General features: G+C 35.4%; 1 protein-coding gene across 5 annotated transcripts in view; it reads right to left on the bottom strand.

The window, feature by feature from the left end:
* Positions 1–26720, bottom strand: part of STXBP4 (syntaxin binding protein 4) — a 180306-nt gene that overhangs the window by 70822 nt on the left and 82764 nt on the right. For 4 of the 5 annotated variants that reach the window (XM_029211804.1, XM_029211807.1, XM_029211805.1 and 1 more), the window contains 3 exons: positions 26367–26456; positions 22996–23061; positions 148–324 (listed from right to left, as the gene is read on the bottom strand). In XM_029211804.1, the coding sequence (XP_029067637.1) occupies positions 148–324; positions 22996–23061; positions 26367–26456 (333 nt within the window). The remainder of the gene's footprint in view (positions 1–147; positions 325–22995; positions 23062–26366; positions 26457–26720) is intronic. The other variant, XM_029211808.1, reaches the window with a different exon arrangement.

The raw sequence follows: 26720 nt of genomic DNA, 5'->3' as shown, positions 1-26720 counted from the left end.
CCCATCATGACACATCATCCTATCACTGAATTATAGAAGACAAACACTGACCTAGTTTAGAAGTGCAGATGAAAAGAAAATGAAAACAGGATACATGACAACGGCAAGGAAACCATGGTAACTAGAAGAGAGAACTGTTTTGCTTACTTTATTTTGGTCAGAATAATCAGCAAGCTGAGCCTTCAGCTCTGTAATCTCGGCCTCTAACAGACGGATCACTTCTTCATAATCCATTTCCATTCCGTGTGCCTGTCTCTGTGCAGCTTCGGCAAGATGAAGCCGACTTCGCAGGGCTCTTGTTTCTTCGACCACAGCTTTGGCTTCCTAAAAATTTCAAAAAATAATGTCATTGAAAAAAAAACATGTAAAAACAATTCAGTGGTTTAAACAAAATATTTTCCTCCTTCCTGGAAGTTCTAATTCTAAAAGTGAATCAATTATACATATGTTTCTCACATCTCAATTTGAAAATTAATATTCACATTATTTTATTGTACAGAGTAGCTGCCTGACCTTACTTTTCCTTTCTTGATTTCTTAGAAAACTTTCAGTATGGAATCTCCAACTTCACACATCTAGCATAGAATTTTGAAAATAAGAGAAGCAAAAGAGAATTGAAAGTGGAAAATAGAAGATTAAGAATTAGCTGAAAAGATAAAAAGAGTAGGCTTCTACAAAAGTCAAGCAGGTGGTAGGCTCATGTTCTAGGAAGGCTCTTGCAGCTTCATCAGATACTGCTGAGAGATTTATAGTGTTGAGGGCTTCTCCGTGGTCCAAGTGCCAGGAGCCAAAGCTTATTCCTAGACATCAGTCTAACTGCTACTTCTCCATTTTGATTTAAGCCAAAAGGTAGAATTCAGTGGCAAAATATACAGCTAATTCTATGGGATGCAATGTTCACAATACATTTATTAACCACATGTTACATCTCAGGTAATTCATGCGTCTTCTCCCATTTAACATTTAGAACAACACTGAGGGAAAGGCATTATTAAAAACCATTTTATACATAATCAAACAGAGGCTCGGAGAGGTTACATATCCTATCCAAGGACACATACTAGTGCCAGAATTTAAACCCAGGTTTACCTGACTCCAACATTAATGTTCTTTTCACCATTTTATTCCACTGCTAGATGACAAACAAACACAAAAACAAAACAAAACTATATAATAGCTACATTCTCCACCTTAGGAAGAGGACGGTGTGGGCAAAACCACTTGCTCTCTCAAAAACGTGTGGTGTTGGGTCAATAACAGTCCCCCAGGACACCAATATAATTTAATATGGCACTTGTTATAATGTAAACCGCTTCTTTTTCTTCACTTGATGCAGAAATCTCTTTTCTCTGCAATGGAACTTTCTGCTACAATTGCCACGGCTAATATTCAACTGTGGCTATTTTAATTTTCTGGGAGCTATTATAGGATACTTGCTTTAGTTTGAGCCTAAGGGAGGGTTAGAAGTATTTTTACTATAGGACATATATATATATTTTTTTTTGCGGTACGCGGGCCTCTCACTGTTGTGGCCTCTCCCATTGCGGAGCACAGCCTCCGGACGCGCAGGCTCTGCGGCCGTGGCTCACGGGCCTAGCTGCTCCGCGGCATGTGGGATCTTCCCGGACCGGGGCACGAACCCGTGTCCCCTGCATCGGCTGGCGGACTCTCAACCACTGCGCCACCAGGGAAGCCCTAGGACATATTTTTAAGGGTCAATTTTTCATTCATACATTCAATAACTATTAAGTACTTATTATGTGCCAGTTTCTGTTTCAGGTACTGAGGACAGAGCACCTAACAAAATAGACAAAAAGTCCTCCTTTTGTCCCCCAGAATTTACAATCTATTGAAAGTTTGGGAAGATAGACAGCAAATTAGGGATAATCAATGAAGATCTCATTGAGAAGACATATAATTAGAGAACTGCAGGAAGGATGGAGCCATGAAAGTTTTCCAAGGAGGAACTTTCTGGGCAGAGAGAACAATTTGTGCAAAGGTCCTGAGACAGGATTGTGCCTTGCATCTTCAGAGAACAGCAAGGAAGCCAGTGTGGCAGAAGTAGACAGTAGTAGGGGACAGGAAGAAGGGAATAGTAGGAAATGAGGGCAAAGTGGTCACAGGTTTGGGCAGGGATGGTGTTGGCGTGGAGTTGCAGATCTCGAGAGGCTTTGGAGGCCACTGAGAGGACTTTAGTTTTACTCAGGGTGAGAGGGGAAGTGACTGGAGAGTTCTGAGCAGAGAAGTGGTATGATCTGACTTAAATTTTATGTGGGTTACTTTCACTGCTGTGTTGAGAGCAGACAACTCACCACAGGAGTAGGCAAGGGTGTAATAGGGAGAAGAGGAATGGGATAGGCAAGCTACAGTTACTTTAGCTTGGACAGGGTGACAGTGGTGGAGATGGTGTGAAGTGGTGAGATTCTAAATGTAGTCGGAGGGCTTCCCTGGTGGTGCAGTGGTTAAGAATCCTCCTGCCAATGCAGGGGACTTGGGTTTGAGCTCTGGTCCGGGAAAATCCCACATGCCGCGGAACAGCTAAGCCCATGCGCCACAACTACAAGCCTGCGCTCTAGAGCCCGCAAGCCACAACTACTGAAGACCGCGTGCCTAGAGCCTGTGCTCTGCAACAAGAGAAGCCACCGCAATGAGAAGCCCACACACCACAACGAAGAGTAGCCCCTGCTCACCTCAACTAAAGAAAACCCGTGCACAGCAATGAAGACCCAATGCAGCCAAAACCACATAAATAAATAAATAAATTTATAAAAATAAAATAAATAAATGTAGTTTGAAAATAGAGCTAACAGGAGAGTTCTTCATCATTAACAACTTTTACTTAGCACTTACTGCATCCAGACAATCATGTTATGTGATAAAAAATACAAAGGGGGTAAAAGACACTTTCCCTTTTTTGGCTCAGCTTAGAACAGAAGGTATGACTTAGATAAGTGGAAGAGAGTAGGACATGTTAGACAAACGAACAGTGTGAACAAAGGAAGAGGGAAAATTAGGAATCTGAATGTGGTACATTTGAGAAATGACTAACTTTGAAATAGATCAACTTTGACTGGAGTAGATGCTTCCTCTAGAGGCACAATGGATAAAAAAAGATTGGGGAGAGGGAGGGAAAGGGCTGGGCTCTGGTAGAAATGGCGTGATAGGCAAAGGTGCTTGGATCTGGGGAAGGCTTGAAACCTTCTGAGCAGAAATTGATATGAGAACCAGTGGTTTAGAAAGCTAGATCTGGCAGCAGCTGCAGGATGGAGACATGGCCAACCAACTGCCTATTGTACCCTTGACTCAAATAACTTTGCTTCCTTATTTTTAAAAGTAATTGTCTTGTAATAAAAGGTACTTTTAGAAAGAAATATCTAAGGAAATAAAAGGATATTTACCTAACTACCACATCAGTCAGTTCAGCCCAGGTGATCAAGGGTCACCAGTGTCAGCGCAGGATCAACTTCACATTAGACTGTGCATACAGGAGGTAACAGCTTAGTATGTGTTGACAGAGCTCTAGATGTTTTACATGGATCAACTCAGATAATCCACCTAATGCTGTGAGAGGTATGTCTATTATTATCCTCATTTAATAGATAGGAAACTGAAACGTTAGGAAGCTTGCTCAGAATCGCAAACTTAGTAAGTGGCTGAACTGGGATTTGAACCCAGGCAGTATAGTTACAAAGTTCGAGCTCTTGGCTACCAACTACAGAAAATGTTAAAAAACCAAATCACTTGTAGATGACAATATCATCAGTGTCCAGCCCTGCATGAGCTTTTAGGATGTGGTCATTACAATAAACTCAAACACATTCGAGGCTGCTACACTGTTGCCCATTTTCCATTCACTCAGGCTAGGAAAAAAAATATTGCTACTGGAGAGAAAGGGAGGGACAGAGAATTCTCCATAGCTGCAATAAAGAATAACTAATTTGGTGATTTGTCTCCTTCACACTCGTCTCATGCAGTTTTTATTCCTCTATAAAAACAGCACTTTTATTTTTGTTCAAAGAATACTAGTTAATTAAAAGAAGAATCTGGATGGAATTTATATAGCCATTATAGTGCACTGATGGCAATATGGTGTGAAAGGCAGTTGGGTGGTAAAAGATGCAGAGGTTTTGATGCTGAATAAATTCATGCTATTTCTTTAGTAAATGTATAATTGTCAGGTTGGTAAATGTGACCCCTTAGCAAAGTTCTAGCCCAATTCCCACCGAACGGCTGTTTAAAAGATTAGTGCATTGAAATGACTACTCTTAGAGGAAGCAGTAAAGAGAAGATAGCAGCTATGTGCCGTATTTAGCAATACAGGATCACATAATCCATTTTTTCTTTTCCTCCTGGGCTGTCTTCTAATAACTGTAAAGCCTCCTATGTCAGTAACAATTGAGCCAGAATTTTCCCAGTACCTTACCATGAGCCTGAAATCCCATCAGGGTAAATGCGGCAGCCAGTTCACTGATTTACTTTGTATTAGGTACCGATTAATTCATTTTAGAAAGTTAGGAAATAAGAGAAACTAAGATGTAATAGTAAATAGAAAAATCAACATAAGCATTATGCTTTTTAATACTAAGCGGTACAAACAAATGCACTAGAAGGGAATCATGAATTATGAAGGCAGATCTCTGACTTAACTTTCTTTCAGTGACACTGAGGAAATGCCTTCAACTCACACTGTCTTATTGTAAAATCAGGATTTTCCACCTCACAATTTCACAATGAACCTTCAGGGAAGATCAGACCACATTCTTCTTTGAAAATATAGTTCAAACAAATGAAAATCTTTGTAGGCTACAAATACTTTGAAGTTAGCTATGTGATTGTGTTGAAACAAAGGGCAGTATAAACTCAAAGGGGAGCATAAGCTCAAACAAAAGACAATATATTATCTGTTTTTCCACATATAGCACTTTTTCCCCCTTAAGGCATTAACATGATATTGAATTAAAAATATGGGCGTTTGATGAGATATACCTCAGAATCTTAGATATGTGATTTTTTTCATTTTCTGGCTCTGTAATTCTCCAAGACTGTTCATTTGTACAATGGTTAATAACAACACCTACTTTATAAGATCAAAACAACTGTCACAATAGGGTTAAAGAAACCACTACAGTTCTTGGTACAGTTTTTTTCCTGTTCATCTTTACTGCTTTTGAAATATATTCATAATCACCAATGTGATTAGAGGGCTAGACTACATCAAATGATTGAAGGCTTTCTTGAGGCACTGAAATAGTTGTTCGGAAATATAATGTGCACATGTCTTTTTTAATGTTAGCAATAATTATGTAAAACCTTTCCTTCTCTAGTTGTGAGTTTTTAACGGCTCCCTAAAGTAGAAGGAAAAAGCACTAACTGCAGTTGCTCATTTGTAATTAGGTAGCACATCCACATCACTAAACTTAGAAGTTCTGTAATTTTTAAGCTAATCAGTAAATCTTTCAAAATGTCAATGGTTGACAGGAGAAAAAGGAGACTGCAAAGAGATATATGTTTTAGTGTAATGTAACTTATGCTACCAAGCCCAAAAGAATACTTCTCTTATCAGCTTCCTACATCCACTCATTGGAAAACCCTTCTTGGTCTTGGTCCCATTACAGCTTGTGAAAAAGATTAAGGGTTACTGCAGGAAGAGGGCTGTTGAAGGAAAGCGTTTAAAAGCAAGTTATATCTAGTTTCCTTAACTTATGTGTCAAATTTATTAAAATATGTTTCATATTCCTCTCAATGGACGATCACAAAGTAATTTGCTAGATGTTCACAAAATGAACCTACAACTCATCCCTTAACCACGATGCACTTGGAGGAGAAAATGAATTCACAGAACTTTATATACGTCTCTGATATGTGCTCTCTCCTTTCCCTTTCTTTATGCCTTCTCCGTGCATACATCCATCCCACTACTCCACCTCCATACCTAACCAGTTATTAAGCACCTGTGAATTCTTCATTGATGATGTACTTGTACCATTCCTTAATATCCATTCTTACCATCATGTTACTGTTCATGTCTTTAACACCTCGCACTTAGGTACTATGAAAATCACATAAGTAATCACTCTGCCTACTGTGTTCTTCACTATAATGTATTCTGCATACTTCTGAAGGATCAGTTTTCCTGAAATACTGCTTAGGTAACAAACCTAAGGTAACTAGAGAAAATGTTGCTTAGGTAAGTACATGGTACATGATAAATACATCCTCAACCTCCATACCTCAATGTTCTCCACTATTTGTTCCAAATCAACCTTTCCAGTTTTAGCACATTTGACTCTCTTACAGGATTACCATATCCAAGTACATTCACTTACCAAATTTCCCAGACTAAACTCTCCCACCTCCAAGATGCTTTTGAGCACATTATTCCTTCCACTAGGTGAATGCACTTTTCCTCTTTTTTCTTCATCCAGTTCTCATCTATCCTTCAAAATCTACTTCAGATTTTACCTCCTCTAATCTTTCCAAACCACGTAAGCTTACAATGATTTCCCCTCCTTTTGTTCTTAATAATATCTGTTGTCTTTAATTAGCCACATACTACTTAATATCTCCTATGGCTATGTTGAACTGTCATTAAAATAGTATTTTACTCCCAAACTTTCTAATGTCAAAAGGTCTTGATTGCCCAAACTAGAACACAAGCTGTCTGAGAGTAAAACCCTATCTGATATTAACAGGTGCTCCATTCAGCATAAATATGAGATATAACTGAGTGGACAAACAGTGAAAATGACTATTTTGTTTTTCATATATAATAATTGCCTTAGAGAACTTTATTAGGTAAGAAGTTTTCACAGGAAGGTTTCAATTTTATGGGAATATTTGAGAAATGTATTTCATTTCAATAATTACAGTAAGAACCATAAGCCATGCTATGAAAAATACCACATAATGAAAAGCAAATCATTTCATTACACTCTCTTTATATATAAACAAAATCCTTTTATAGTATTTATCAAGTAAATGAGATTACATCTAAACCATGTGGAATGAAGACTACCAAGGTCAAAAAAGGACAGATAGCTACACTTTATTTGTGTTTGACAATTTTATTTCTTGCTTTTTCATTAAATAGATTTAAAAATTTAAAGATTTAAAAATTATGCATGCTAGTTTATATTTCTCTAAAATTTACAATTTTCCACCATAAGTTTATATAATAAATACATGCTCCCAAGGACTATATAATCTTGAAAGTCCATTCCAATCCCACCCATATCCCTGATTCTGTGATTTGTGTGGTGACACTCCTTTGTAAAGTAAAAATGATAGATATGTGTCAATCCAAGAAACAAAGATTTTCTTTACTTTGTATGAAAAAGCAAAATCCTAACTTTGCAAAGGAAGACTTGGTTAAGCTTTCTGGAGGAAAAGCAGGTCAATCAAATTATAATTAGCTCTAATTAACCCTCCCAAGAGCTGTCAACTTCTTTACCTGCAGCTGCCTCATCCTCCAAAAGGTGCAAAATTGAATTCTGCCTCTGAACATCAAAGAAAATCAAAGAAACAATGTTCAATCTCTGTTTATAAACAGAAATCCCTAATCAAAGACAGACACACAAGTACATCTATCTAATAAATTTTACCATGTGAACTTTGTTCAAAATATAAATTAGTTAAAACTCTGTTTTGACAATACATTTAACCCTGAACACATATTTTCCGGTTTAGTGATGGTTGACATAAAAGAAAAAACTATTTTCCTACTTCTCCAGTTCTGGTTACAAATGTACCAGAAGAGAACATTTACAGTATTAGAAATTCCTTTCATAATCAGAATTTATATCCTGTTCATTGAAACCTAGTACCGCTCAAAGGCTACTTTTGTAGCTATCAAATATTTAGAATTCATCTGAAGTTTGGAGTTTAAAAACAGAAATTTAGTCCTTCCAAATTAACTTTTAGAGAATTCAGTTAGAAAAAAATTTTTATCAAATTTTGTTTGTTTTGATGGCACTTGACCAAGAGTTCCAAATTTGAATCTAGATATAATAAGATCTAAATAATAAATAAGATTCTTAAATTGATTTGGAAGAAAAAAAATCAGTGAGAACTGGTAAGCAAATTCTGAAAAACAACAATAAGAAGGAAAAAGAGAAAGAAAGAAAGAAAACAAATAATGTGGGACATGGCCCAAGAATTTAAGGCATATATAAACTACAAAAGTTGGTGCTAGCCAAAGAAGAGTTAGATAAAACATTCATTCGCCCAATATTTATTGACAAAGCAACTGGAAAGATTAGATAGCCCAAACAGACCCCTAGATTATATGAGAATTTAATTTATGGTAATGGAGATACCACATAACAATGAGTGGTTGTGACAACAAACTATTTGGAAAAAAAGTGTAAAGTGTAGACACTCATCTCATACCATATACCAAACAGAGTAATTTCTTAGGTGGGCTAAACAAAAACAGAGATGGGAGGAAAACCAGGTAAATATGTATCTGAAATTGCTAGAAATGAAATTTTTTAAAGTTAAAAAAAAGGGGGGGGGAGAAATCACAAAGAAAAAGATAGATTTGACAATACAAAAACACCTGTGTTTAAAAACTTTTAAAAAATTAGAAAGACAATTTGTATATAGGGGAAAATATTTGCAACAGATTTGGTAGATATAGGGTCAATAACTACAATGTAAAGAGATCTTATAAAATGATGTGGGGAAAGTGGGAAAACAGTTATTCATTAAGAATAGAAGTGAAGAAGAAAAAGCAAGAGTGGGAAGGGGATACAAATGACATAAGGGGCATATATGGTCAGGAGTGGCAGAATGTCATGAGCAATCATATTAGGAAATCAGCTGCCTTGAATATGAAGAATTGTGATGGAAGTCACAATTTTATTTGAAACCCATGGTCATAGACAATCTTTGCTATCTAATGCGGATGACAATGAATCAAAGTACGTACAATATTTTCAAATAGGGTGATTTATTTATGTAAGGTTAGGTAGGACTAGAGAAGTCTTGTTTTTAGTTCTAAAGTAGTTTGTGAATAAATCATTTAACACAACGTCATGAGTCACACAGCAAAGTAAGAGTACTGAAAGTGTTTCTCACAGGTTAAACTGCCAAGACAGGAGTTTTATAGTATCAACTGCCTTATCACTACTTCCTCCTTGGGTAAAATTTACTAGTTTGTCAGCCAAGTTAATATATATTGCTCTTACATTAAGAAACATAAAATGTTTGGCATCTGCATAGATGTTTAAAATATACCCTGGAAAGGTGCTCTCTTAGCAACTGACTTATGGAATTTTACAGATTTATATTTGCTTGTTTTGGGTTAAATAAGGAAAATTATAGGGAGTAATGCCTACTTTGGTATACAATCATATCTCTGACAACTCACCACCGATAGGGCACCTATTCTGAAGTGCTTTCTAGGAAGTGATGGTTTTCCTCTATTTTTCGTTTTTCTTACTAGATTGAGAGCTCCTTGTAAAAAGTATATCTAGCTTTCACAGTGCATTCACACAAAACGAGCATTAAATAAAAGAAGCTGAAACATCTCCCTTGCCAAGTTGTCCTTATAAGTTACCGCAGGCATGTGTGAAACAACTGATGAAAGAATGCTGAATGTGGTCCCTGAACAGCCAGAAAATAAGTGGCTCACAGTATGGAAACCAGAACCCTAACATCAGTTCTAACTAAGACGACTGATATAGAATATACTGTAATCAAATTGAACTGAAAGGTTTCTATGAAGAATAAGATCACTTTCCTCCCAAACTTCTCTAACATTGAAAATTCTGTGAGTCTAGTTAATCTAACACAATTAAAACAGTTCTATAGTATCAATAGGGTAATAAAATTTCTCTCAGAACTCTTAAAATGGTAAGAACTTTTCTACATTAAAAAGAAACAACTATTTGGAAATGGGTATCTGAAATAGACATCTTTGTTTGCCAAAGGTAGGTTAGAATGCTACATTCACCTCCAGTGAATCACTAGATAATGGCTGCTGTCTGCAAATAGGAATGCCAACTGGGCTGTCTTCGTGTTCCTTTTCCAAGCAAGCTGTCTTTAACTAAGGCAGTTACTTGGGCAAAGTTTAACATTGGAGAATACACGGGTCATTTCTTTGATTCTCATAAAGGGAATTAAAGTTGAAAAATAAATCCAACCAAGTTTGTTTAACAAGTTTCTCCACTCAGATTGCTATCATTGTAGGAGCTTTATAATCTTTTTTCTCAAAGAGGGTGCTTGTTTGTTTGTTTTATTTGCTTTTTAAAAATCATTTTAAGATCATTGTAGACTACACATTGTTGTAAGAAATAATACAGAGAGGTTTCCTGTACTCTTCACTCAGTCTCCTCCAATGGTTATATCTTTCGTTAGTATAGTAGAATATCACAACCAGGAAATTTCATTGATATGATCTACCAAGCTTAATCAGGTTTCACCAGTTTTATAAGCACTCAGCAATAAAAAGGAACAACATAAATACACAAAACAACCTGGATGGATTCCAGGGGAAGGATGTTGAATGAAAAAAGCCAATCCCCAAAAGTGACATATTGTATGATAACACTTATATAACATGCTTGGAAAGACAAAATTATAGATACAGAGAACAGATTAGTGGTTGCTAGATGTTAAGAGATGGGGCATGGAAGGAGGTGGCTGAGACTATAACAGAGTAGCAGGAGGGATCCTTGCAAAGAGGGTTTTTAATAGAAAATACAGGTTGACATTCTGAGGTTACAAGTGACCATCTGAAATGGGAACACAGGAACATTTTACTACAGTCCCCTTTCAGAACAGAAAAAAACCTGACAAATACATGTATTTTTCTTTTTTTTTCCTCTAAAGATGAGACTGGCATCTTGGAATATCTACTAGTTCCATACAGAACTATTGTAAAAAGTTCACATCACTAAAGAAGAAGGAAAGGGGTCTAAGAACTCATATCAATTCTAAAAATTAGAGGCTTTACTGTTTCTTTAATAAATGCACAAAATTAACAAATCTCTTCAAGTGTGAAAATGTGAATATTCTTTAGTAATCACATATTATTCTTCCTTTTAGAGATATACTTAATCTGTTCTTAAAGTTTCCGTTGTTGCTTAATCCATAAACCAAAATAGTGCACATGCCAGCTGTTCCAGCTGTATCTAAGTTCATGCTCAACTGTCCACAGAGAATCCTGTGCTGATCTGACCTCGTTTCAGCCTCGGGACTTCACGCCCTCCTCAGGCGTTCAACCCAACCTTTACACAGGTGAGGCCAACTACAACTGGGCTTATCTGAACTTGGAGAAATTTCCCGTGTTTCTTTAGGGCAGAGACTGGTTTAGACAAGCTAAATATTTTGGCTTTGGACTGTTCACCAATTCATTGCTGCCTTAGGTCATAACACTATGCTGAAAGAAACTTTAAAAACAACTTGTATGAGAGTAGGCTTCAGAAAGCTGTTGATCAAAGGAAGTTGCTAGAAAAATGGCCCATGCCTGTTAAAAGTTGTTAGAACTTGAAGAAAAAATAACAAGCAGTATATATAATTTCATGGGAAACTGTGCTCATGATTTTAAACAGTTAAGTTGGATTATTCTGTAAGGCATGAAAACTCATCAAAAATACTTAGATTTTAGAGAATAGTACCACCAATTCTTTACAAAACAGTGAATAAAGTATTATGGTCACAACCAGGCCATCCCTGGTTGAAAAAAATACAAATGTACCTGATCCTTCTAGTGGAAAAGGATCCCTTCACAGCTTGTTCTTTCATTTTTTTAATTTCTTCCTTCCCTTGCTCTCCCTTCCTTTTCCCCATTCTTCCTGTCTCCCTCTCTTTAGTTCTTCATTGCTTTCTTTTTGGGTCATTACACTAAATAAAGGTAAATTAATTTCCATAATTTAAAATAGCTATTGTACCTTCAAAAGGAGAGATTATTCTGCTTTTAGGATCAGGTCTCACAATAATTAAATTAAAAGTTTTAAACGAACAAAGGATATCAAATTGTGCTCTCTTTTCCTTTGGAAGCAACTGGAAACAGCACTGTAAAATAAATTGAAAGTCAATCTAATGGTGTTTTAATAATTAGGTTACCTATGTATTTAAAGGATTTATATGGCATAATTATTAGTACTGTACTGATTTCATATCAAGATCTTCAAAAGGATACTAAAAAAGGGGAAAGAAATTTTGCCAAATTTCATACGACTCAAATTACTGGTTTTTAAAAGTTTTTAAGAGAAGAGTTAATCACAATTACTTTGTAATTTTTATTTTTTTTTACATCTTTATTGGAGTATAATGGCTTTACAACGTTATGTTAGTTTCTTCTATACAACAAAGTGTATCAGCTATGTGTATACATATATCCCCATATCCCCTCCCTCTTGCATCTCCCTCCTACCCTCCCTATCCCACCTCTCTAGGTCGTCACAAAGCATCGAGCTGATCTCCATGTGCTATGCAGCAGCTTCCTACTAGCCATACATTTTACACTTGGTAGTGTATATATGTCAGTGCTACTCTCTCACTTCGTCCCAGCTTCCTCCCTACCCCTGTGCCCTCAAGTCCGTTCTCTACATCTGTGTCTTTATTCCTGCCCTGCCACTAGGTTCACCAGTACCGGTTTTTTAGATTCCATATATATGTGCTAGCATACAGCATTTGTTTTTCTCTTTCTGGCTTCACTCTGTATGACAGACTCTAGGTCCATCCACCTCATTACATGTATTTGTAATTTTTAAAGACTTGCTAATTATGAAAAAAGAAATTAATCCTTGGAAAAATGGAGAAGTAGTATTTTCACTAAAGCATAGAAACTCTTTCATTAACAATAAGTCTGAAATCCCCTTAAACCGAATAATAACATTCTACATGAATAAGAGAAGATGAATGGTATGCAAGGTCAATATACTAAAAAAAAGGACAGTTTTGGGTTGATTTTGGGTAGCATATTTTTATTGCAAGTGTGTGTTTCTGAAATGAGTAGTTGTGCCAGTATGTATGCACATGTTTGTATACACATATATATTTTAAAAATTATTTTTGCTAAAACTGGAAAATATGCATTAATCTATACTATGAATTAAAACGTCTTTACTCTCAATCTCATTTCTCTTGCTTTGTTAATTGCATTATTATAGACTCTCAATCACCAAATTACAAAGCCTCGACCACTTTTTCTGATTATTACTGAACATGCTATCCCTGTTAAGTCTGGTTGACTTTACCCTCATGGTATCTTTCACACTGACCGCCCTGGTATACTTGGTATAATTCCATTGCCACTACCCAGTTAAATCCTGCATTGCCTGTTATCTGGACTTCTCAAATTTTAAGGTGCATTCATATCACCCAAGGACTTGTTAAATGCAGATTCTGTTTCAGTAAGTCTTGGGGTAAGACCTGAGACCCTGCATTTCTAAGTTCCAGGTGTTGCTGACACTGCTGGTCCTCAACCGCTCTTTGAGTAGCAAGGATGCAGAGTTCTAGAGCTGCCCTGTCTAATATGGTAGCCACTAGCTACATGTGGCTATTGAGCACTTGAAATATAGCTAAGTAGGCTGAAGAACTGAACTTTTAATTTAATTTTCTTCAGTTTGCATTTAAATCTAAAAGTTTTTTGTTTTGGTAGAATTGTATTTCACTTTTATCACTGCATCATTTAGGATATTAGTGTTGAACTGTAGTGTTTGTGTCAGGCATGTGACTCATTTGAGTTGTATACATAAACACATAACTGATCTGGTCACTGTTAATGAATGAATTAATTTCAAAAACTTTTTACACAACAGTGTGCTTATCTGAATATTTTATACAGACAGCATGAGTTACAGTAATACTTGTGTAAATCATGATTGGTAATTAAATTGAAATACTTATTTTTATTAGAATATAGTTAAATTATTTTTGTATTTAAAAAAGTAGGTGAAGGACAAAAACATAACAAGTATAAAATGTATAAGAAAGCAATCAGGAATACCAAAAAACTTATCCACAGACAGTGAGAGCTGGAGCATTAGTGGGGTGATGGTGCAGGGACGTCAGAGGGGCTGGAGAACTAGTAGGGGAGTGGGGGGAAGAGTGGTAAGAAATGAGGTCATTGAGGTTAGAGGGGTGTAGGGATGGGGGATAGGACTGGCTTTTATTCTGAGTGAGACGGAAAGTTCGGGAGAGTTCTAACAAGTTTTAAAAGGCTATTTCTGGCTGCTGTGTTCAGATCAGACTGTATGGGGGTGGGGCAAGGGTAAAAGCTGGTGATCTGGTAGGAAGCTATGATTACAACACAGGCAGAAGGTGATGATCGCTTAGACCAGTGATGGGAGTGATAAAAAGTGGCAGAATTCCCCAATTTTTAAAAAGTAGGGCCAACAAGTTAGATGTAGAGTGTGAAGGAAAGACAGGGGTCAGATTATAGGTGGAACAAGTTGATCTTTCTTCTGCTCCTGTCAAGTATCTTCACTGGCAATCCACTGTCTCAAATCTTAGATTGGTATTCAAGTGCCTATATGCTTTGGCCCCAACACAACACCTTCCCACAGCCCCCAAATGTTATTTCCTAATGCTTTCATCTTTCCATGTTTCCCTTATGTTCCTAGGCCTTTAATAATGATAAGATAAAAGAATACAAATCAAAACTATTATTTTTTAGGAACTTACTATATTACTGATAGTTTTAGGCTCTTAAACGCTAAAGAACTAGGAACAAATTATAAGACAGACATTATCATCACATTTTTAGATACAAACATATTAACAAGTAATAGTAAAATTAGCATACAAAAGAGGGCCCATTTTGACTCTCAAGATAAGACTTTCCCTTTCATACCACGATTTTCATGCTGCACCCTCTGCCTGGAATGCTATCCCCTTTCCATGTCTGGTCCACCTTCTCTTTAATAAAAGTCTCCTTATTCCGTCAGCCAGAATTAGGTTTTCTTCCTCTAAATCAAATCGTTAAAACAAATCATTTCCACCTCTTTCTCCACACCTAATATTACTTCTTCTATTATTAATAATAATGACCATAATAGTTAACATTTGTTGAGTGCTTATTTCGTGCTATATACATTTATACTATCATATTACCTTACTTTACTAAGTATGCTTGATATTCTAAAGCTTTTAAGTTCCAAGCATTTAGGAGAAAAGAAAATTTTAAGTAAATGTAGAAAAAACTTTAAAAACAACTTGTATGAGAGTAGGCTTTAGAAAGCTGTTGATCAAAGGAAGTTGCTAGAAAAATGGCCCATGCCCATTAAAAGTTGTTAGAACTTGAAGAAAAAATAACAAGCAGTATATATAATTTCATGGGAAACTGTGCTCATGATTTTAAACAGTTAGGTTGGATTATTCTGTAAGGCATGAAAACTCATCAAAAATACTTAGATTTTAGAGAATAGTACCACCAATTCTTTACAAAACAGTGAATAAAGTATTATGGTCACAACCAGGCCATCCCTGGTCCAAATTTACATAAGGGATACAAGAATAGGAATAGTACAAAGAAATCTTTATATCCTTGGCCCAAATTTACCTAACTCACAGATTCACCGTTTTGCCAACATGTCCATGAGTGAGAAATAAAGTATTCTTGTAAACCACTGATATTTCAAGGTTGTTGTTACCAAGATTTTGCATGTTCTCAATCTCTCACTTATATACATATGTACACATATATGTATACATATACATATTTATATACACATATGTATATAAATATATATACACATATACACACAATTTTTTCTAACCATCTGAGGGTGAGTTACATTACACTCATCATGGTTCTTTACCCCTACAAACGTTAGTATTTCCTAAGTATAAGGCTATCTTATACAACCATAGTACAGCTATCAAATTTAAGAAATTTAACATTGAACCAATACTTTAATCTACCATCTGTATTCCAATTTTGTTAATTGACCCAATAATATCCTTTATAGCATTTTCCCCATTCCAGTGCAGGATCCAGTGTAGGATCAGCATTTTTTTTTAGTTTTCATGTCTCTTTACCCTCTTTTAATCTGGGACCTTCCCTCCCTCTCTCCTTCCTCCCTCCCTCATCCTTTCTCTCTTTCTTTCTTCCTGTCTGTCTTTCTCTCTCCCCTGTCCATCTCTTTCTTATGTCCCTCCCCTCCTCCCTCCCTCCCTCCCTCCCTTCCTTCCTCCCTCCTTCCCTCTCTCCTTCCCTTCCTTTTCATTCTTTTGTTTCTTTATGTCATTGACAGTTCTGAAGAATATAACCCCCACCCACACCCCCAACACACACACACCTTTAAAAAAAATAAAGCTGTCCCTCATTTGGGGTTTGTCTGATGCTTCCTCATAGCCAGATTCAGGTTTATACATTCTTAGCCATAATGCTACATAACTGATGTTGCGTCCTTTTCAAGGTATCACATTTGAAGTCACACATGCCCATCTGTTCTTCACTGGTGATATCCATTTTTAGCACCAGTCTAGGAGTTGTCTGATTTCACTACTGTATAATTACTATTTTCCCCTTGCAATTAATAAGCAGTTTATAAAAAGCCACTTTAAAACCATGTAAATATGTAAATGTTCTGCTCTTCATTAAAAAAATGCCCCCTAGATTTAGCATTTTATGATTTGAGTCTGATCCAGCCATTACTGAAACAGATGCAAAATGCTGACTTCCCAAATCTGGCAGCTTCTCTGATAACTGTAGTTATCAGTCAGCACTCAACAGTCTATAATGAGAAAGAGCCTTCAGTTCTCCTCATTAATTAATTCATCTCTTTACTATGGTATGGACTCATGAATTACAATGTTTTCAATGGTTCATTACTGTATTTAATTATTTTGGTGCTCAAGTACTTCCAGATTGGCCAGTGGAAGGCCCTTCAAGCTGGTTCCTTGTGACATGATCCCATCATTTTGGGCATTTCCTTATTTTCTAGCATAAGATGTTTCAGGCTCATTTTGTACTTACCCACCCCTGGCCCTGAAATCAGTCATTTCTCCAAGAAGCCTGGATTCCTATTAGTGGGAAATGGGTACTTAGATATGCTATATGCTTATTGCTATTGGGGTGTCTGCTTCTTGGCTCTTTCAGCTGTCAGAGCTAGGATTATATATATATATATATATATATATATGTATACACACACACACGTGTGTGTGTATACATACATATATATATGGGCACGTATTATTCATATTCACATACATACATACACATATATTTTAGAAATGATGCATTCACAATGATACCTCCAATTCTAGTACATCCACAGAATTCTTTTTTGACTTCCTTCATTCTGCTTTGAATGTCTTTGCTTTTTCATTGAGATTCTGGCTCTCAACAACAACCAACACATTTGCTGAGACCTATATTACATCTTAAAATTGTTTCAGAATGGCTTTGGCCACACCTCTAAAATAACAACAAGACAACAAAACATACTACACAAGTTTTGGGATTTGTTTGCAATTCTTTTCTAACTCAACCCAACCTGTCAAACACTGAACATAAATACTGTGTTCATAGGTTACTGAAATTGATTCTTTCTTTTGTTTTCCTTTGGTATATTTATGGTATTCATTTGACATGCAAATGAATTAATTTATTTCACTTTGCTTGTAGTTTTAAGCTCATTTTCCCTTTCCCATCTTTCCTGATTTCTTTATATATTTTAAAAATATGTAGAATATTAACATGTCCCCCAAAGTAAAAATTACATAAAAAGGTATTCTCAGAGAGGTGTCATTCTCTCCTGCATCTTGTCCACTCTGTGCCCACCCGTGTTGTAGATAACCAATTTCATTGCTGCGTAGTTTATCCTTCCTTTGGTTTCTTTTGTAAAGATAAATAGATACACATGATAATTTCTCTTGTTTATAAATGATAATACTATATACACTCTTTCATCCTTTGCTCTTTTTTACTTGAAAGTATCTCTTGGAAACCACTTTGTACTACTGAGGAGAGATCTTCCTTCTCTCTCCTGCAGTGGCATAGAGCTCTATTGTACATATGGACCATAGTCCATTCAATCACCTATGCTTAGGAGATTAAGGTAGTTCCCAATATTTCCTAATTACAAATAATATCACAATAAATACTGTGCACATGTATTTTAATATTATTAAAGGTATATCTTCAAGGCAAATTCCTAGCAGTGAGGTTGCCAGGTTGAAGTGTAAATGCATACATAGATTTGTTAGAAATGCCAAATTCTCCTTCATAGCTGCACGCCATTTTGCATTACCACCAGCAATGTATGAGGATGCCTGTTTTGAAACAGCCTCACCAACAGCGCACTGTCAAGCTTCTGAATTTTTGCTAATCTGATGGATGAAAAGTTGTACTGGCATATCTAAAAAAAAAAATAGCTTTGCTGAGGAATAATTTATATATATAATAGTAAAATTTACTAATTTTAGGTATATGGTTTGATAACTTTGCTTAACCCAATGTCACAAAAGTTTCTTCTGGAATTTAAGTTTTAGTTCTTATGTTTAGATCTGTAATCCATTCAAAGTTAGTTTTTGAATATGAAATGAGGTAGTGGTTGAGATTCAATTTTTCTCACACTAATATTCCCTTGTTCTAGCACCATGTATTGTAATGAGCAGCTTTTCCTCATTGAATTGTCTGTGAATATTTTCAAATACCAAGTGACTCCAAGTGAGGGTCAATTTCCACTGGTATCAGATTGCTGTTAGCTCCAGGCTTAAAACACTCGGAACAAGAAATTTAGTTCACATAGTTCCCCGCTTCCCAGAGGAGCAGCTTCTCTGCGTTCATGTTCCAGTTCCTTTGGTTGTTGCTTAGTGTGTAATGTCCAGGTTTTAGAGTTGTTTTCTCTTGGAAAATGTCCTCTGCAAGTGTCTTGCTCAGTACTTGAAGCTGGAAGTCCTGCCTCAATGTAGATTTAATTGGTATTTCTCTTATTATGAGAAAGACTGAGTATCTTTTCATGTTTCATATGACCTTTTTATAACTTTTTGGTGAGTGGTCTGTTCATGTCTTTTACCCATTTTTCTATATAATTTTTGGTTTCATCTAAACTGTTAAAACTTCTGCTTATAATTTGTGTATATGGATGCAATTGAATTTTGCATATTAATTTTAATTTTTTTAAAAAAAATATTTATTTGGCTGCATTGGGTCTTCGTGGCTGCGTGTGGGCTTTCTCTAGTTGCGGCGAGTGGGGGCTACTCTTCATTGCAGTGCGCGGGTGTCTCATTGCAGTGGCTTCTCTTGTTGCGAAGCGTGGGCTCTAGGCACAGGCTTCAGTAGTTGTGGCACACGGGCTCAGTAGTTGTGGCTCGTGGGCTCTAGAGCACAGGCTCAGTAGTTGCTGCACACGGGCTTAGCTGCTCTGCAACATGTGGGATCTTCCCGGACCAGGGCTCGAACCCGTGTCCCCTGCATTGGTGGGCGGATTCTTAACCACTGCCCACCAGGGAAGTCCCTTGCATATTAATTTTATATCTTGCTGGCTTGTGGATTTTTCCAATGAGTTAGTTTTATCATTGATTCTCTAGAGTTTTCTGGATTACTATTATGTTATCTGCAAACAGAGATAGCTTTATTTTTTCTTTTCCAATTCGTATGTCCCTAGTTGTCTTTCTAGTCTAACTGCATTTTCTTTTTTTGTGCTACTTCTATCAGGTTTATGCATCAAATGTTATACTTGCTCCCAGAAAAGAATTTGTAAATTTTCTTTCTTTCTTTTCTTTTTTTTTTAATACTCTGAAGCCATTTATGGGAGATTGATTGCCAGAGGTTTGGTTAGATTCCCCTGTGAAACTATTTGGCCTGGTCCTTTTCTATAGGGTGGCTTCTTGGTAACTTTATTTCTTCTATGGAAATTGGTATATTAAACTTTCTATCTCTATTGAGGTCAGTTTTGGTAAACGATATTTTCCTAAAACATTTTAATAGGTGAGTTAATCCCAGTTATGTTAATTAAGATGACTATTATGTTCAGTCTCAATTTTGTCATACTGTCTTTTGTTGAAATTATTGTGTATATTTACTGCATTTCTTCATTCATGTGTCCCTTTTACTTCTTTAAAAAGATTTCATTTGGTAATTAGGAAGATGTGTATTTTCATTCTACAGGTTACATTTGTATTATTGCTTTTTATAGTGCCTGATATTCCCTCAATCTTTACCTCATCTTTTTAATATTTGGTGTCAGTTTTAAATAATATTCAGTGACTATTATACTTTACTCATACAACAGAATGACCTTATGCTATTTTCCCTTTTTTCTCCCTTCTCCTCTCATTAAAAATAAAATTGCATCTTTGATTTTTGTCAGACATGTAATGTTTACACATTATTCTTCTACCTGTGAACTCACTCTCATTTTAGTCTCAGCTATAAAATAACAGATAAGAAATGCTCACAGTTTGGGAATTCTTGTCAAAGTTATCCCAGGCATTTTTTGGCTGGGTGAAACTCACCTCTCCCAGATTCCTCAGGAATACTACATGTGTACATTATGCTCTGAATACTGGCACATTTTAAACTATTTTTCTATGGCCTTGATATCTGGGAGTCAACTTGGTGGTATACAATATTCTTGGTTTACACATTCTTTCCTTTAGTTTCATGAAAATATTGCTCCACTAATGCCTTACTTTGTATGTTGTATAAAGAAGCTGATGCTGGTCTAATTCTATTGCCTTTGTAAGTTATTTGACCTTTTCATTTGAAGGCACTTTGCATATTTTTTTCTCTATCTTTAAAGTCTACTAGTTTTACTAGGATAGGTCCTATAATTGATCTTTCCAGGCCAAATTTCCCCACTATCCATTAACAGTGTCAGGTCATCTTATTTCTGAAAAGTTTTCTTGGATTATAGTTCTAAATATTAGTGCTGTTCAGTTGTTTTGATTTATTTCTTTAAGAAAATCTTTTACTTCTTTATTTCATTCTTATTTTTCTGGTTTTCTTCAATGCCTTTTCATTTGATTATGTTCTTCCTTGGGAAACCTGTAATTTAGTTTTCATTTCTGGTATCATTTGTCTTTTTCTTCTCTTTCTTTCCTAAGTTTTATCAACTCTCATTTCATTTATTCCTGTTTTTTGTCATTTTCTAAGTCAGTTTTAAATTTCTGATTTGAGGTGTTTTTCTTTCTTAATGCCAAATGCTTGTTTGAGGATATTAAATTGAGTTTGCAGTGATGTGTTAGTTTTTGTCAGCTTTGTGGTTGAATTGTTTTGGAGTTTTCATTAGGAGGAAAGCTTTCATTCATATTGTCTGATTTTTACAGTTGTCTTGTAATGACAGGGACAGATTTTTTTTTCCAATTCCTTTTTCTTTCATAGAAAGAGTTCTTAGTTCAACAGCACCCTCTTCTGTGCAATTTCTTTTATGGATCATGTTGTTGACGGTCATAGTGGAGGGTAGATAGAGGAGGTTTGGTATGTCTTGTTTCTCTTTCATTTCTGCAAGATCCTTAATTTTCCCCTCTTATTTCCTTGTTTCTCTTTATTTCCTAATCTCCAAGGGATACCACCCCTTCTCTATTTGATTCTTCCCCAGAAGCAATGATTCTCGAAGGCTGCCACTTCTGGTTGCACACACTTTCTCAAGTCCTGAGAACCACAAAAACCTGGCCTCTGTTCAGTATTTTGGCATTAATAGTGGCATTTTTCTCTTTCTGGGGGTGATTTTATTTGTAGTATTTCATCTAATTGCTCTGTTTCTCCTTATTCTTTTTCAGAGTTTTTAAGCCGTAACTCCTCTGCTCTTTGTACCCCAGGTTTCAGTGGCAGGCAAGTTGCAAGAATTTGTTGGAATTTTTAAACTATTTGTATGTAGTTTGAAGGTTCTGGTGTTCCCTGTCCAATAGCCATATTTAAGGTATGGGTCCTGGGAATTCCCTGGCAGTCCAGTGGTTAGGACTCGGTGCTTTCACTACCATGGGCCTGGGTTCAATCCCTGGTTGGGGAACTAAGATCCTGCAAGCCAAGTGGCACAGCCAAAAAAACCCCCAAACAAACAAACAAAAGAAACCAGTATGGGTCCTGTATGGTTTTATTTTGCTCTGTAAATTTTATGTTTTCTGGGAGGATAATGTTGGGGAGATTCAAAATCAGGTGATTGCCACTGATCTATAACAATGGTCTCTTAACTTCCTACTCTTATTAATATTTTATTTGTTTGTTACTTGTATCTCTATTTCATGATGATGCTGTTGTATTTTTTTGCTGTAAGTTACTTAAAATTCTCTGAAGAATGATGCAGAGTGAAAATTAATTTTTTAAAAATTAATTAGTTAATTAATTTTTGGCTGCGTTGTGTCTTCATTGTTGTGTGCAGGCTTTCTCTAGTTGCAGCGAGCGGGGGCTACTCTTCATTGCAGTGTATGGGCTTCTCATTGCGCTGGCTTCTCTTGTGGAGAATGGGCTCTAGGCACGCAGGTTTCAGTAGTTGTGGCACACGGGCTCAGTAGTTGTGGCTTGCAGGCTCTAGAGCGCAGGCTCAGTAGTTGTGGCGCATGGGCTTAGTTGCTCCACGGCATGTGGGATCTTCCCTGACCAGGGATCAAACCCATGTACCCTGCATTGGCAGGCGGATTCTCAACCACTGCACCACCAGGGAAATCCCAAATTTTTACTTTTCATTGTTAAAAAATAAAATTAAAAAATGCTCTGCTTTGGAGGTTTTTGTTTTTTGCTTGCTTTGTTTTTATCTTTAATAAGATGAGTATGAGTAACAGAAGGAAAGAAAAAGGGAAAATAAAAGAGAAAGAAAAAAAGAAGAGAAAAGCAATGAGATGGATCATTTCAGTCCATAGATATCTGGCTTTGAAAGCAATTTCCAAGAGGAGTTTTAACATTTCCTTTGGTAGCAGGAATTCAGCATGGGTACAGCCCCTATGAGTGATCGCTTTTAAGATCTATGCTATTTTATACTATACTGCTTACATCTGTAAGCTCTGGGATATTATACAGCATCAATACTTTGTAAATATACCTCATATGTTTATGCACACATATACAAAACACATATATACAATACATACACTTACTTGTTTCACATTTTGGAGTTCTTCTGTCAATTGTTTCCTTTGCCTTTCCGATTGAAATAATTTTTCCTATATTTAAAAACCACTGAATTAATAACTTGTTATGAAGGTATCAATGGGTATGATATTTAGGGCTTTGTTTCAAAGCTTATAAATTCCCCAAACATCCAATTTCTACAATTTGAAAATGTAGTTCCCAGTCATTTTTCTGGCTTTACACATACCATCTAAAAGTAATTAGTTATTTACAGTATAATTGTGGTGATGTAAACATATTTTCTGTTACTATAATTAGTCACTTTTTTTGGAGGGGGGTCCGGCACCATGCAGCTTGCAGGATCTTAGCTCCCTGACCAGGGACTGAACCCGGGCCACAGCAGTGAAAGCCCGGAATCCTAACCACTAGCTACCAGTGGACTCCCTGTTAGCCGCTTTTTAAAACCTCAAAATCCAAGGTCCAAAATAAGTCAATCAGGATCAGAATGTATAAATATTAACTAAATGTTGGGTAATAGCTATCATTGCCAAAGAGCTTGCAAATTGAAGAGCATTATTATTACAACTTAGAGTGTCTCTTACTATACTAAAGAGGACTATGAAACTGGGTTAACTATTATTTTCTTAATTTAGTTTATTTTTGGAAGATTATCCATAAAACTGAAGATATGACTGGTGTAACCAAAATATGAAATCATAGTTACTAAGGAAGAATAACATTAGGCATGTCAATCAAATATTAAAATCTTTGAACTTAAAATTCAGTTGAGCAAATATCCTAAAATGTTCAATTTTGTTAAGTATGTCATAAATAAATCTACATGTTTTTGATCAAATCAGAGATACTAAGAGTAATTTAAGAACAATTTTACTATAAACCCAAGCAGAGGAATTGCTGGAAGATTATATTGAGTGGTAAATATTCATGGCAGCATTGCAGGGTTTACAGGAAGCAATTCGCTTTCTGTTATACTTCAGCTCATTCTTGTCTAACAGATGAAATGAAAGTACATGACAATGAATATAATATAGCAATCTAATGAATCTGCCACAGACCATAAGTCAAGAAACTGCTGGCTCCTGGGTTTTATGCAAGTCACCTTCACTTTTTGTGTCCTAGTTTTTTGCATCTGTAAATGGAAAATATATCTATTTTCATTCAGCTTTGCAAAGCAGTAGCAATGTGAACTCTGCAGAAAGGCTTTAAGTTAAATGAGGCCCATGGCACTTTTAAAAATCATTCTTGTAAAATAAAAATTAGCCATTGGTATCAAATTTTCTTGGCTTCATTTTTCTTTGTACCTCAAATCAGACATGAAGAATAGAGATGTCACAGGATAATGGGAAGTGACGAGAGACCATCTACACACTCCATGAACTTCATTTAACAACCTCTGCTATTTGTGTGAGTGTGTGTAATATCAATACAAGCAGAAAAACTCAAAAGTGCAAACATTATCTCAAATGAAATATTTATTGCTTTGTACAATCTTTTCTATAGTTAAACAAGTGGTTCTCAGCCAATAGATAGGTTCTCAGGTAAAGGAAATTATAAAATATAGAATATATTTCACCCGTGCTTTTAGGTTTTGTCACAGTAGGATATGCTCAGTTACATCTCAAAAATTTTAAATGTGAATCCTGATTTACTGAATAGCTCCTCAGGAAAACTTTGTTTAAATGTTAAATTAAATTAAAATTCTAATAATTAATACTGATATTCCAATAAAAAACAGGATTATATCACTAAATTTAACAATGATAAACATTAGGGAAATAAAAAAGATCTGAGAGCCTCAGAAAATTCTGATGAACTGTAAGACTCAACGACTTATGCAGAGTAAATTATATAAAAATGCTGTCTTACCAATGTAACCAACCCGGGAGATGTTTTCTAAGAGAATATGAGGAAACTACTGTCAATATATTTTTAAAACTAAATTTATATTTTTCATCTTAACTCCTGTTACACAAAAAAATGTGGCTAGTGATTTCAAAGATGTAAAAAGAAATATAAAATATTCCTTTAGTAGTAAAATGCTTACATTTGGACGTAACATGAATTGGTAATAGCTTTTGAAAGGGAATTTGGCAACATGTAAAATTTTATGCATCCATATTCTTTGACAAAAGCAATTCGGCTTTCAGAAACGTATTCAATTTGTACTTTTACAACTGCACAACGGCCCAAAGATACATCTACAAAGCTACTTATGACGGAATTATTTTTAATAATGGAAAACTGGAAATAGCCTAAATATCCATCAATAAGGAACTGGTTAAATAACCTAGAATAGAACCTTTTGATGATAGGAGAGGCATTAAAAAGAATTAGGTAGATCTGTATATGTTAACCTGAAAAGTAACCAAAGATATAATACTAACAAAGAGAAAAAAAGAAGGCAAGTTGTAAAAAAGTGTGTAATGTATGCAATTTTGTAAAAGTTAAAAAATATATACACATGTATTTTTAAACATATGATTGGCTACATAGAGAAAGTCTCCCAAAGGATAAACAAGGTGTGTTAAACAATGGCTTCCTCTAGAGGTCAGAATTTAAAAACTAAGGTAGCAAGGATATTTCTTTCTTTCTTTCTTTTTTTTTTTTTTTTTTTGGTGTAAAGATTTTGCTTTAATAAAAATTAAACAAATAATAGAATTTCACTTATTTAAGAAAATAATTAAAAGTAATTTAAAAATATATTCCTATGGTGAATTAATGGTAAATCAAGTAGTTATGTTGCTTTTCTTGAAGATTTGAAAAATATAATGGCTTTCTGTAAAACTTAGGATATAATGTAAATTTAATATTCTACTAAACATGAAATGAAGACATATAAAGAGAACCAAAATCTTAAAGTATATTTGGGATATACTGTGTTTTTATTTCCCTTAAATCACATTGCCTTAATTCTAAATTATGTTAGCAAAACAAGATGTCCCTGAAGCATTCCCATGAACATGGGAGAGAATGTATTTCCCAATGAACATCTGAGGATCCAAAACTGTCATGGCTTGTTTTGTGGGCTTCTCATCTAATCTTTGTTGGCTCCTTATTCTTGCCATCAGCGTAAGAAAAAACAGGGGTGAAAAGTAGCTAGATCAGAAGGGATAACTAAAAACCACTGTTCACACTGAATCTTAGATGGAGACTGTGAAATATAAATAAGTGTGTGAACTAAAAAATTAATTCTCTAAAGGTCAGCTGAAGAAATAAATATCAAATTACTTGGTATTAACATTCAATGCTAAGCTATTTGATATTAATATTCTTTAAAAAAAACACTAAGCCCCGATACTGCAGAATTCAACAGAAGGTAATTTTCTTTCTTTTCATTTTTCTAAAGAAAATATAAGGAAGCTAAATTGGAGATTACCTTAAGTGTATTCACTTCTTCCAAGGCATCATTTCTTTCATGCTTAAGCCTTTCCATTTCATCTGCTTCTAAGGAATCACAGGGAAGAAGCTGTCAACATTAAAATATAAGAGAAAAGTTATACATTAGATACTAATTATGAGAACATAAAAATCCTTTTTGATGAGTCTTAGGCTTTTGCATTCCAATAACAAGATTCAGTTTCTTACTTTGGAGTCATTTCATTAGATAAAAGAGAATATTAAAATAATCTGGGGTAACTTAATTCATTTAAGCTTAACCTTATATTTTTGTTACTAATACAGAATTTAGATGATTATGAGATATACACACTCTGTTCTCATTTTAACAATA

Source organism: Monodon monoceros, unplaced genomic scaffold, assembly GCF_005190385.1.
Source record: "Monodon monoceros isolate NGI ecotype Baffin Bay Population unplaced genomic scaffold, NGI_Narwhal_1 Super_Scaffold_9, whole genome shotgun sequence".
Lineage (NCBI taxonomy): Eukaryota > Metazoa > Chordata > Mammalia > Artiodactyla > Monodontidae > Monodon > Monodon monoceros.
Note: the sequence above shows the minus strand (reverse complement) of the source record. Positions and strands in the feature narration are given on the sequence as shown.